At 35.0% G+C, this 14171-nt stretch overlaps 1 protein-coding gene across 3 annotated transcripts in view; it reads right to left on the bottom strand.

The window, feature by feature from the left end:
* Window positions 1-1818: 1818 nt before the first annotated feature.
* The window catches only part of LOC117327358 (CNK3/IPCEF1 fusion protein-like), a 73152-nt gene continuing 60799 nt past the window's right edge, over window positions 1819-14171 (bottom strand). For 2 of the 3 annotated variants that reach the window (XM_033884296.1, XM_033884297.1), the window contains 5 exons: window positions 10032-10100; window positions 9575-9627; window positions 8639-8845; window positions 7117-7313; window positions 1819-6924 (listed from right to left, as the gene is read on the bottom strand). In XM_033884296.1, the coding sequence (XP_033740187.1) occupies window positions 6766-6924; window positions 7117-7313; window positions 8639-8845; window positions 9575-9627; window positions 10032-10100 (685 nt within the window). In that variant the 3' untranslated portion in view covers window positions 1819-6765. The remainder of the gene's footprint in view (window positions 6925-7116; window positions 7314-8638; window positions 8846-9574; window positions 9628-10031; window positions 10101-14171) is intronic. The other variant, XM_033884298.1, reaches the window with a different exon arrangement.

The raw sequence follows: 14171 nt of genomic DNA, 5'->3' as shown, positions 1-14171 counted from the left end.
TCACTTTGGCATGACTGCAAAAAGAATTAAAATGTTTTTAATCTGAAAGTAATGTCCAATTGTTTTGAGAAGAAATGGTAAAGTCTGAGAAAATGATTCAGTGCCCACAATGTCACCATTATACAAGGTGTCAGCAAACATGGTATATTCAACCGTTAGAATAGTTTGATTTAAGGTTAAAATAAAAAATGGTGAAGCTATTTAGCAATTGAGTTGAATATGGTCTTAGGCGATAAATAAAAACTATTACAAAGTTTAAGATCAACAAGGCGTGCAGAGGATAATGTCAAAGTTTTCGTGTCTGGAACTTATCAGAAACGTATCAAATATATTGGAAGTTTTTTGACAATCAGATCCAAATAAATTTGCAAGAGCGAAGATGTGGATTTCTATAAATAGTAACAGTGACCTCATTTTTTTACCCCAGATTGTTGACACTCAAACTTCCACAGAAGCTTCAGCAGTGAACAAGTGTATGAAGCTGATGACATGACAATTTGACCAAAATTTAATTCTGTAGAGTGAGGGTGTTCAATTCTATATTAGTGACAACGACCTCATTTTTTACCTCAGTTTCGTATGGTTCAATAGGTCCTGTCAACTGGTATGGTCATTTAAGGATGGCCTACCCTGAGATACATGCATGTGGTTACTGCGTGCATGCTTTGGGAGGTTGCGGTATGTTCATGTTTGTCTTCTTGTGATAGCTACTGAATTTACCCGAGGTTGTAGGGCCACAGTGGCCGAGTGGTTAAGGTGTCCCGACACTTTAACACTAGCCCTCCACCTCTGGGTTGTGAGTTCTAAACCTACGTGGGGCAGTTGCCAGGTACTGACCGTAGGCCGGTGGTTTTTCTCCGGGTACTCCGGCTTTCCTCCACCTCCAAAACCTGGCACGTCCTTAAATGACCCTAGCTGTTAATAGGACGTTAAACAAAAACAAACCCAAAAAATTACCTGAGGTTGACACACCAGAACATGTACTTCCTATATCTTAGAAAAAAATTAATTGAATATTTTTTACAGAGAGCACTGGAGTCAAGAATTGGAGAGTCTAGTATTACATTTATAGAGTCAAATACCTGCATCATTGTACTGTAGTACTATAGGGTAGGTATTTTACAAAATCTATTACAGGTTATCTCCCTTGGCTGCTTTCCAATATATGTGGTCCATATACATGTAGCTATAAATCTAGCCATATTGATTGTTGTTTTGTCCTTTTATAATAATGCCAACAGACATTTTCGCTCCCCTGTGTATTCTTGTTAAATATTTCCTTTTTCTTTGTTACTCTTTTGCATTTCCTTTTAATGTTCAAATCCTCTTAGTTCCGATTTCTTTGTATGTGAAGATTTTCAATCTGATTTTTGTATACTGGTAGTTTCCATTATCCAGTAGGTCATGTATATTTCCATTCCTAATTCCAGATCCTACAGTTTTAGACGGCTCATCTTTCATTTCGCTTAGCTTTTTTGTAAATTACCAACCATTTTGTGTTCCATTTGTACTTACAAAGTTAATGATCAAGATGTAGTTTCATTCCAAACAAGTACTCATTATCAACAGCAAGAGGCCAAATAGGCCTGCATCACTTACCTGTTCTACAACTAAGAGGGTATGGATATCTGACTTTGATGGATTTAATTCATCTAACATTTAATATTGATTTATATCATTGGATCAGAAATTAATGTCCCTTCATTAAGAAATTTGGTACATGTAGCCCTCTTTGAAAGGAAAACCTTGATGACAGACAGACAGACGCTGCACCATAATCAGTTCCCTTCATGGATAAGAGAAAAAAAAATCCAATACTGATGTTTTCAAATCAACATTTTAATATGATCACATAATGCATCACAAAATAACATAGATATAGCCGCAGACTCGTAACAATGGGTAGTGAAGGGGTTGGCCATGGAGGGCACACAGATATGACTTGTAACCATGGGTAGTCAAGGGGTTGGCCACGGAGGGCTCACAGAAATGACTTGTAACCATGGGTAGTCAAGGGGTTGGCCACGGAGGGCTCACAGATGTGACTTGTAACTATGGGTAGTCAAGGGGTTGGCCACGGAGGGCTCACAGATGTGACTTGTAACCATGGGTAGTCAAGGGGTTGGCCACAGAGGGCACACAGATATGACTTGTAACCATGGGTAGTCAAGGGGTTGGCCACGGAGGGCTCACAGATGTAACCATGGGTAGTCAAGGGGTTGGCCACAGAGGGCACACAGATATGACTTGTAACCATGGGTAGTGAAGGGGTTGGCCAAGGAGGGCTCACAGATATGACTTGTAACCATGGGTAGTGAAGGGGTTGGCCACGGAGGGCTCACAGATATGACTTGTAACCATGGGTAGTGAAGGGGTTGGCCACAGAGGGCACACAGATATGACTTGTAACCATGGGTAGTCAAGGGGTTGGCCACGGAGGGCTCAGAGATATGACTTGTAACCATGGGTATATATAGTCAAGGGGTTGGCCACAGAGGGCACACAGATATGACTTGTAACCATGGGTAGTCAAGGGGTTGGCCACGGAGGGCACACAGATACGACTTGTAACCATGGGTAGTCAAGGGGTTGTCCACAGACAGCTCACAGATATGACTTGTAACTATGGGTAGTCAAGGGGTTGGCCACAGAGGGCACACAGATATGACTTGTAACCATGGGTCCGTAATGTATTATAGCTTATATATAGCACACACATAATAGCCTCAGCATTGCAGTATTATGACATTACAAGATCTACAATCTGAATGAAATGTAAACAAGAAGTACATTTTCTATTCAAAGGAAGTTTATATGTATAAGTATATATTAATTGTATATGAAAAGTGTTGTATACAATATCATGTATACAATGATAGACCAGAAGGCCAACATAACAAAATATTTATTTCCATTTGAAGCAAATCAGAGAAATTGGGATATATGATATAAGTCAGGATTTAATTAAAAATTTTCAATAATAAATAGTGAACATTATCTGTGTCTGTAAAAACTGTACAAGTTATCTCCCTTTCTGAAATGAAGCCTATAGCTAGCTTACAATGGTTACAGGTATTTAACTTACTTATATGAATGAAATATTAACTTCAGTGAAAAGTATATACTAGGTATACTTTGCGACCTTCTCTGTGTTGTTGTACATGTATATAAATAATCCCTGACAGAAAAAGTAAACAATGTATTTTGGACAGAGAACAGGAAGGTATCAAAATCTTCACGATTAAATATTGTTTATTTTCAATACATTAAATTTACTTTTAAATAAATTCTTAGCACCCTTCCATACAAGGAGTTGATTGGCTACTAAGCTGACCTAAGTTACAGACTAAATGTGTTTAATTGTTTTACCAGAAATACTGTCCCCTCGTCCACCCTTTAACAACTTGTGGCTGCATGAACACATGAACACAAACCTTTGGTAATGTGAGTTTAGTAAAATAACAATGATTTCATCTATATTAAGTACCCATTAACATAATATACTTTCAACATGTGATATGAATGTAGCAAATTGAATTAACATTTGGGAGGGGGGGGGGGGGGGGGGGGGGTGCGGAGGGGAGAGAGAGAGATAACAATCAGTGACTCGACACACAATGTTACACCATGTCAATACAAGTAATAAAGTGTCTTTACTTCTGTGGTGTAAACAGTCGAATCACTAATAAACTTACGATCCTACACTTCTACACTGTAACAGCTTATCACCAGTCGAATTACCTCAAAATCAAAACTTTTCATCCAGAATAATATTCATCTCTCTCAATGGATCAAATTTTAATGTCATGGCCAGTGAAAATTTACTACAAAAACATAATTTTGCAAGTGTCATATTTATATTGTACTTGTGATTTATATGTAATACGGAAATTAAGCTGTTAATTCAATTCGGAAATTCAAGTCACCACAATGCATCAGATATACTCTTCAAAATTCACCATTAAACAATATGGTAACAATGGAGTGAATATGTTATGTCCAAATGAGAACAATAACAATTGCAAGCTGATAAACAATAGATATGCATGAAGTAATTCACTAAATTGATAGCTAAGGTAAGCTATGCTTATCAGACACAAATATACACACACCAATTATAATTATCTGTCTGCTAAGTTAGCAGATACATGTAAACCAGTGACATTATCATGACAATGGCCGTTTACGTTAACCCTCAGACAAATCGCTGAGATGATTATGACAATGGCCGTTTATGTTAACCCTCAGACAAATCGCTGAGCTGCTCATGACAATGGCCATTTATGTTAACCCTCAGACAAACCAGTGATATGATTTTGACAATGACCGTTTATGGTAACTCTCAAATAAATCGCTGAGATGATCATGACAATGGCCGTTTATGTTAACCCTCAGACAAATCGCTGAGATGATTATGACAATGGCCATTTATGTTAACCCTCAGACAAATCGCTGAGATGATTATGACAATGGCCATTTATGTTAACCCTCAGACAAACCAGTGATATGATTTTGACAATGACCGTTTATGTTAACCCTCAGACAAATCGCTGAGATGATTATGACAATGGCCGTTTATGTTAACCCTCAGACAAATCGCTGAGATGATCATGACAATGGCCGTTTATGTTAACCCAGCTCAGACAAATCGCTGAGCTGCTCATGACAATGGCCATTTATGTTAACCCTCAGACAAATCGCTGAGATGATTATGACAATGGCCATTTATGTTAACCCTCAGACAAACCAGTGATATGATTTTGACAATGACCGTTTATGGTAACTCTCAAATAAATCGCTGAGATGATTATGACAATGGCCGTTTATGTTAACCCTCAGACAAATTGCTGAGATGATTATGACAATGGCCGTTTATGTTAACCCTCAGACAAATCGCTGAGATGATTATGACAATGGCCGTTTATGTTAACCCTCAGACAAATCGCTGAGATGATTATGACAATGGCCGTTTATGTTAACCCTCAGACAAATCGCTGAGATGATCATGACAATGGCCGTTTATGTTAACCCTCAGACAAATCACTGAGATGATTATGACAATAACTGTTATGTTAACCCTCAGACAAATCGCTGAGATGATCATGACAATGGCCGTTTATGTTAACCCTCAGACAAATCGCTGAGATGATCATGACAATGGCGGTTTATGTTAACCCTCAGACAAATCGCTGAGATGATTATGACAATGGCCGTTTATGTTAACCCTCAGACAAATAGCTGAGATGATTATGACAATGGCCGTTTATGTTAACCCTCAGACAAATAGCTGAGATGATTATGACAATGGCCGTTTATGTTAACCCTCAGACAAATCGCTGAGATGATTATGACAATGGCTATTTATGTTAACCCTCAGACAAACCAGTGATATGATTTTGACAATGGCCGTTTATGGTAACTCTCAAATAAATCGCTGAGATGCTCATTAAGTTTATCAAACTCTTAAAGCAAGATTAAAAGATGCTAAGTACTTAAAGAAAATGTAAATTAATATCAATGACAACATCACAATGGTACCATATGGAATCATGGGAATGTATGGATTTGTATGTCCTTATATAGTAAAGCATAAGTATACAGGCATTAGTACTACAGGTTACAGGGGAAACATCTAATGCTGTGGTCTTTGGTTGTTACAATATTACACAGGATATCATAAGGAATATTTCTCTTTCCGAGTTACATTCTCATTAAGCAGACACTCAATGCCTCATTTCTCATTTGAGTCAACACTCAATGCTCATTTCTCATTTGAGTCAACACTCAACGCTCAGTTCTAAGTTTAGTCCACACTCAATGCTCAGGTCATAGTAAGTAAACACTTGATGCCCATTTAGTAAGCTGACACTCAATGCTCAGTTCTCAGTTAAGACTACATTCAATATTCTTACTGCCCTGAATTGAAGTAAAGACTCATGAAAATCTAATTTGATAATATTAACCTTCCCTGCAGCTGTGACATGAACCCGACCCGATAAAGATAATTTTGATGAGGACAAAACCTGATACATGTAACACCAGTGGGTCCGGATTCGTTTCCATTTTTACAAATATCACAAACAAATAAACACTGAACAGGAAAGTTTCTAGGTGTCTTTAGATAGCCCGTTAGTGTAACCAGCTATGTATACATTGCACAGAATATCAACTAGATGCTAGAAACAAGCTTCAGTGCTTCATCCTGCATGGTTACCAAGGAAACAATCCTAATATCACATTCAAATATATCACATTATCAATATCACCATAGAACCACTTTTTAATGAACCAGTTGTCAAGCTGTTGTTTCTTTGTTATAAAAACAGCAAAGTTATGTCAGTGATGCTGAGGAGCTCCCGCCATTCTTAGTATGACTGTTTGTACGATTGGTACAAAAAAGATCTTGAAGTTATTCAAAACCTCACAGAGGGAAATATTTGTAGGCTTTACAAAACTTCAATAAACCCGAATTAGGGTAATGCCAAAGGAATTCACTTGTAGAATCTGATCACTTGTGTATAATGGAATCCAGTTCCACATGATTCCTACTTATGTAAATAGGACATTACCCCACATCACAACACATTAAAACCATTACACAGGATATCCTAGAACACTGGTGATCTATACCAGGTAATTCCATGGTTAACATTTATTATTATTGATTCCATGATCTATAATCCAGTATGTCACTGTTAGCTAGGATGAGGTTCATGATACACAGCTAAATCCGTCCAACTCCTATCACCAGTGTCATTTGGTCACTCAGATATAGGATGACACCTCGGAGTCTGAATCACTAGAAATGTTACTTTGTGGTTCTGTGGGTGAGGTCTTCATGTACGCCTCCTGGAATGACTTCAGTCCACACTTTGATGGCAGTGATAATAATTTCTCTATCTCAGCGAGCTCCTTCTCTTTTGCCTGGAAATTTACAGAAAAGGAAGAGTCTAAGATTAAAACAGGTTAGATAGAAAACACATATTCAAACCAAATGTTGACAAGTGAACAAGAACTTTTAACATAGTTTCATTAATTAAGAAAAATGTATGTAACACTTACATTTTCAATGTACAAATACTAAAGAAGATAGAAACTGAATCTTTATGAACTTACGCGGACGGTTCGCTCCAGTGAGTGAAGCTGCTTGACTTTCTTGATTGTGTCTCGACTGGGAAAATCATCCCCGCCAATGCTGAGTAAGGTCTTCCTCTGTTTTCCTCGGTCAGTTCCATCGAGAGTCAGATCTTGTCTCTGTATTTGCCTCATTAGAATGCCCAGGTCCTCTGTACTCTCCTGCATACTGGCTGTACCTACACAAAGTGGAGATCCACCAAAACTGACTTGAAAATTTCCAATAATACATTTTTTTCCCACTAACATGCCAGAAAAATAAGGTAGGGAAATCGATTTTTTTTACTAGATCTTAGATCTTGTTTATAATCAATTTTTTATCACGCAGAACGGAAAACTTTCGGTTGGAGAAACAGCCTTTAAAGAGTAAATATCTTCAATGAACAATAACAAAAATCTCCATGTTTTATACAACAAATACCAAACCTGTACAGAAGACTAGAGTATTCACTGTTTATATAGGTCTATAAAGAACTAGTAACAAAATTTCAGGTCAAATGAAACGAGTCTAACAACCTATTCATAGATACATAAATATATTAACAGTTAATATATGTTAATTAAATACAGTGCAAAAGGATAAAACAGGAACTCTGATAAGTAATGTTAAAGATCTGTAGGAAGTATTACAGAAATTCAATCCAATGAAGGTACTAGGTAGATGTCACTACACAGTTAGTAACAGAAAACTCAGAGAAAAATGGCCAATACTACCCTGGTATATGGTTAATACTACCAAAAAATCAGAGAAAAATGGGCAATACTACCCTGGTAAATGGTTAATACTACAGAAAAATCAGAGAAAAATGGGCAATACTACCCTGGTAAATGGTTAATACTACAGAAAAATCAGAGAAAAATGGGCAATACTACCCTGGCAAATGGTTAATACTACAAAAAAATCTGAGAAAAAAGGGCAATACTACCTTGGTAAATGGTCAATACTACAGAGTATGAACTATGATTTTTATATAAAATTCTTGACTTTCTTGGAATGGTCATAATAATATATAATAGTAAGTATCACCAATCAGCCATAGTTAGTAAAACGTCTCACTTAGTGTCTATCAACACTAATACCCTCCCTCTGATGTAGGTTTATAGGTTCTACATCTCCGACAAAGAGTATTTAAGATCGACTGAAAACAACAACAGGCTGCTGTATAATTCTATACAACACCAAAAGTTGTATATTTTATATGCTAACCCTCCCCCTCCCCTCACCACCACCACAAGGCCTAATCTCCTCTTTTATCATCTTTAAATTTGAACCAAAAAAATAAAGAATTGAATTACACCTAAAGAAATTCCATCTGACTTTATGTTTGTTGTGTAACTTTTGGTCTTCTAAGCAATCATTTTAAGACTTAAATATTGTATTTCTTATTTGCTGGTGTTAACAGGATATCAATTTCAATAATACAGGTCTCATTTCAAGAATATTTGTAACAAATTGCAATGTATTCTCTGTCGGCGATGTAGCATCTGAATTCACTGGACTTACAGTTAGACAGTGGTTCAGGGTACTCCTGGATGGTAGTGTTAGTGGAACACACGTTATCTGGGGAGTTAGGTACAGAATCCAGGGACGTTTGGTCACATGGGGAGGTGGGTAGACTTGTTAGGGATTCAGAGCTGTTCTTACTAGTCGAAGATCCATCGTCTGGCTCTTCATCACTCTCACTGAAGCTTGGATCGTGATCTCTATTCACTGTAATAAGAAACCATGTTGTTATTGTAAGACAGAGTTTGGGTTGAAGTAATCGGACCCCACTTTTTTCATTAACGCCAACAAAAATATACAGAGGGACCATATTTTATCTGAACAGGATTGATGTCATTTATGAAATATCCAGCACAAAACCTGTTAGATATGTTGTAAATTAGGGACAGAAAAATATGTCTGTGTAATGTTGTGTATCATTACCTTAGACTATTGTTTAACGACATACTCTCATAGATTATCTAAATACAACACCAGGAATATCAACATGAAGCTAGACGTATACCCCCCGGTACCAGTATTATACTATTGGTTTCAGCTGAATCATTCCTTAGATATGGTGAACTTTGACAACATTCAATACTTTATTTCATCAGAGGACATGACATTTAATAGGTTATAAGATTTAAAAAATATTCAATTGTATATAGGGTTACCTCCCCTTGCTTAAAATTGAAACTATTAAATCGTGAAATGGCCTCCTAGCTTATAAGTTCATCACAAACATTGCTTTACAATGAACTTACCAAAAGATATTAATCATTGTATATTGTATAAATACATAACTTTTTCTTCATACAAAGTATCTTGCAAGAACGAACAAAAAGAAAACTACTTATCAATATTTTAATTTTTTTCCCCATCTTATTGCTGATCAACACCTAACTTTCAAAATTATGAAATGATGAAAACCTTTGTCTTCTGTGGTGTATTTACCTTGGGGTGTTGGTTTGAATCCGATTGAAGCCAGTCCAAACTTAACCATCCATCTGTAACATATCTCACATTAACACAGAACTGATTATAGACAGCTGAGGTCAAATCTACATTCCAGTAACTATGTTCATCCTCCAACTTACAAACATGGATCATAAACAAAATACAAACAAAATATGTTGGTAAAACAATTTCACACAAAACTGAACTTTTAACAAATTTTCCGTGTTATAGTTTGCTTAGCATACCAGGATTTAGAGAGAAACTTTTAAACCTTTAAAATACTTTCATTAACCAATTTCACTAATGATTACACATTAAACATATATGTCTAATTCATATCAATATCGAAAACCTGCATCTCATTATCATAAAACACAAGACCTTGAACCTAATTAGCAATCACAAAGTCTGCACCTCATTTGTATGTACACACAACCTTATATGTATTACGTACTTGGACATGTCCTCAATCCTCTCCGAGGCAAAAATGAAGGTTGTCCCAGCATTGTGGACTTTGAATGCACTGAAAACGAAATACCAGAGATAATTAGTATTATCAGTACCAGTTAGTATGGTAAAACAAATAGAGATAATTGGTATTATCAGTACCAGTTATGGTAAAACAAATAACAGAGATAATTGGTATTATCAGTACCAGTTAGTATGGTAAAACAAATAACAGAGATAATTAGTATTATCAGTACCAGTTAGTATGGTAAAACAAATAACAGAGATAATTGGTATTATCAGTACTAGATAACATGATAGGAAAAATGATTGAAAATAGAAAGGCTGATTTAATTAATTAGCACAAGTTGTAATATAACTACATGGACATAGAACTGTTATATTACTGGTATTAGAAGTTAATTTGTATCTACTTCTACTGTTAATCTATCAAAGTCTCTGACTCTACTATTATACAGACTAACTGTCTATGTTCTGTAAGACAAAACTGGTAACGAGGTATTATGATATTTTCAGAGACTTTTCAAATAAATGAATTTCATATTAACTATGTGACAATGAATTTCATTTGAACCATCAGATAATGAATTTCATCTAAACAATCATACAAAGAATTTAATTTGAATTATCAATGAATTTCATTTTAACCATTACAAAATGAATTTCATTTTAAATAACAGACAATGAATTTCATTTTAACCATTACACAATGAATTTCATTTGAACCATTACACAATGAATTTCATCTCAATTATCATTAAACCAATTAGACAATGAATATCATTCAAACTAATAGCCAATGAATTTCATTTGAATTATCAGCAATGATGTTATTCAGCTCAGTTTTGTCTGAACAATAAAACCCATCCCCATATAGAAACACAAGTAATGTTCTGTACACCCAACAAACACCAGATCTATTGTTCTATTCACAGATAAAAACAAGACCAAAGATAAAAATGAAATCATTGACAAAAATGTGAAGATAAATTGTACAGTATAATCATATCAGCCTCAGCATCAGACAGACCTCAGATTTGATAAATGTCCAGTAACTTTACATTAGACCAACAACCACAGTTTAATATGTCTATATATCATAATCACTAATGGTATAGTGTTGACAGTCTCGGTTAATTCTGTATTGTTCTCTACAGATATAACAACATTTCCTCCTAACAAATAGCCAGAATGGCCAGTTAGAGAAATTAGTGACCATCCTAGGCACCAAACACATTTAACACGGCCATATCAAACGTTACAGGGATCGTTTATCTTCATCCGCACCCTTAACGGTATTGACAGCCAACACGTTTGTAACACAAGTACTCCTCAACATGAATCCTAGTCTGGCTGATATCAAATCAGAAACCAAACCCATTAGCCGCCATAAAAAATTGCTTTCTGGGCAAATTTTGATGATAAAATACAATATTGGTCTGACATATATTGTCTAATGTTTGTGCTGTGAACATTCGCTGTACAATTGATTTCATTTACAAAAATGACGTTATTGATAATTCAATATAATCATTGTAGTTTTTATACAGAAATGTAGCTGAATTTGCTCTAAGTTTGTTAACCAAATCAATGATGCGCAAGTTATAGAATGCCTGTTAATATCCTGGCACTGCATGTCAATATAACTTGTTTTTTATATTATTTATTTAGATTTATCTGTTAATGCTACATGTAATTCGGGATTTTCTCTACATTGGATACCATGTAATTAGACCGCAGATACTGACTAATATACAGATGTTAACAAACCATAATATAATGAGGACCTTAACTATGTCTTTATTATATAAATACGTATGTATATACATACAGTACGTATGCCCAGTCAGGATAAAATATAAACATCAGATTTGTCTTTATGTACCAAATCTATTGTGACTTGTTGAGGACATAAATGGCGACAGTGAAAAACGTGCTACAACACAGTATACAGTGAAAAAATACATACAGTGTCCATATATATACACAGCATCATTGTTACTATACTATCAAATAGGTTACACAATGTTATATGTCAAAAGTCTTTTTGGTGAAGGGTTTGGTTTGGTTTAGTATTGTATAATGTCCTATCAACCGATATTTAAGGATGGCCACCCCTGAGTTACAGATGCATGAGATGAATGTTCATGTTTTGTCATAGCGTGAAACTGATACCAACTTCATAGTGCTACTGTGCTCAAAAATGCTGCCAGAGACTCCCAACACAACACCCAATAGGGTGGTCGGGTACGTGGCACAGTGGTAACACACTTGCCTTTCACCTAGGCAGCCTGGAGGGTTTCATTTTCCGATCTGATGTGAAAAGGTATGGAGTCACCTGCCTGACCAGGTGGGTTTTCCCGGGTCCCCTGGTTTCCTGCCACAGTAAGACAGTGCTTACACACGGGCCAACAAGTGTGATTAATATAAGTTGATATAACTTGTTTCGCAATTGTCGTAAAATAAATAAAGTTTACAGTTTTCCCTATGTGGTCACGTTACACGAACAGCAGGTGAACCAAATTCAAGATTCTCAATAAAAAGTCAATTGAATATGAACAGTGAGAGACGAATCATTATCAGAACAGAATTGAATGATTTGGTCAAAACCAGACCTGATAACACAAAGATAATCTCTGTCATCATTCTTGGCCTCCATAAGGCTGTCTAACTTATTGCTGTAAAATCTGAAAACTGATGTGTGAGACAAAGGGAAGTAACTATGGTAGTTTAGAATGTGACATTTTTTGCAAACGATGATTTTATGAACATGACACATTACATACACTGAGTTGTATTTCTCCTGAAAATACAAGGACCAAAGAAACTAATATCAAATATACAAAATCTGTAAACATGCATATATAAAACTTCTCATGCAAACAAAAATTAACAAAACAATTAAGAAATTTATATTTTGATAAACCATCTTCTCACCTTGATGTGCTAACATTGATTTTTATATACATGCACAATTAACTGATACTGATCATGATGTTCCAATAAAAGTTCATGACTGAATAAAAATGAATATAAGAATTCCACAGTCTGCCTCTTTCAAATTTAGCCTTAAAAAACCTTTCCCCCATAGAACAAGATTAAAATAATTAAAAAATATTGATGGTTTGTTCAAAGCCTGATAAACAAGATATGCTGGATTTCAATTCCTAGAGAAAATATTTTTTTCTAAAGAATAAAGAAGTTACTGAATTCAATGCATAATCAATATTCTTTATCTTATAGTCTCTTTCTACCTAATCAATATTCCTATCTGATAAAGTCTCTTTCTACCTAATCAATATTTTTTATCTTATAGTCTCGTTCTACCTAATCAATATTCTTTATCTTATACAGTCTCTTTCTACCTAATCAATATTCTTTATCTTATAGAGTATCTTTCTACCTAATCAATATTCTTTATCTTATAGTATCTTTCTACCTAATCAATATTCTTTATCTTATACAGTCTCTTTCTACCTAAACAATATTCTTTATCTTATACAGTCTCGTTCTACCTAATCAATATTCTTTATCTTATAGTCTCTTTCTACCTAATCAATATTCTTTATCTTATAGTCTCTTTCTACCTAATCAATATTCTTTATCTTATAGAGTATCTTTCTACCTAATCAATATTCTTAATATCTGATAGAGTATCTTTCTACCTAATCAATATTCTTTATCTTATACAGTCTCTTTCTACCTAATCAATATTCTTTATCTTATACAGTCTCTTTCTACCTAATCAATATTCTTTATCTTATACAGTCTCTTTCTACCTAATCAATATTCCTATCTGATAAAGTCTCTTTCTACTTTTTTGTCATAAAATAGAAATTTGGTAATGAAAGTATTTAACACAGAAGGATCAGAATTTGTAGGTAAACATGGAAACGGATCAGAATTTGTAGGTATGCATTGGACCAAACTACACAATAGGTTCATCTACATTGTAATTTTCGTCTCAGCATTGAAGTTATTCATAACAGACGGCATGTGCTCAAGTTTCTATTAATTCATTTACAATGTGTGTGTTTTTTTAAACCATTAGAAAATGTCCTTATAACATGGAGCATACAGATCTGGTCAATCCAATTCAATTTTATATTACATATATAATTTAACA

This window comes from Pecten maximus, chromosome 5 (assembly GCF_902652985.1).
Source record: "Pecten maximus chromosome 5, xPecMax1.1, whole genome shotgun sequence".
In the NCBI taxonomy this organism is placed as follows: domain Eukaryota; kingdom Metazoa; phylum Mollusca; class Bivalvia; order Pectinida; family Pectinidae; genus Pecten; species Pecten maximus.
The sequence above is the reverse complement of the archived record's forward strand: the minus strand, read 5'-3'. Positions and strand labels throughout refer to the sequence as shown.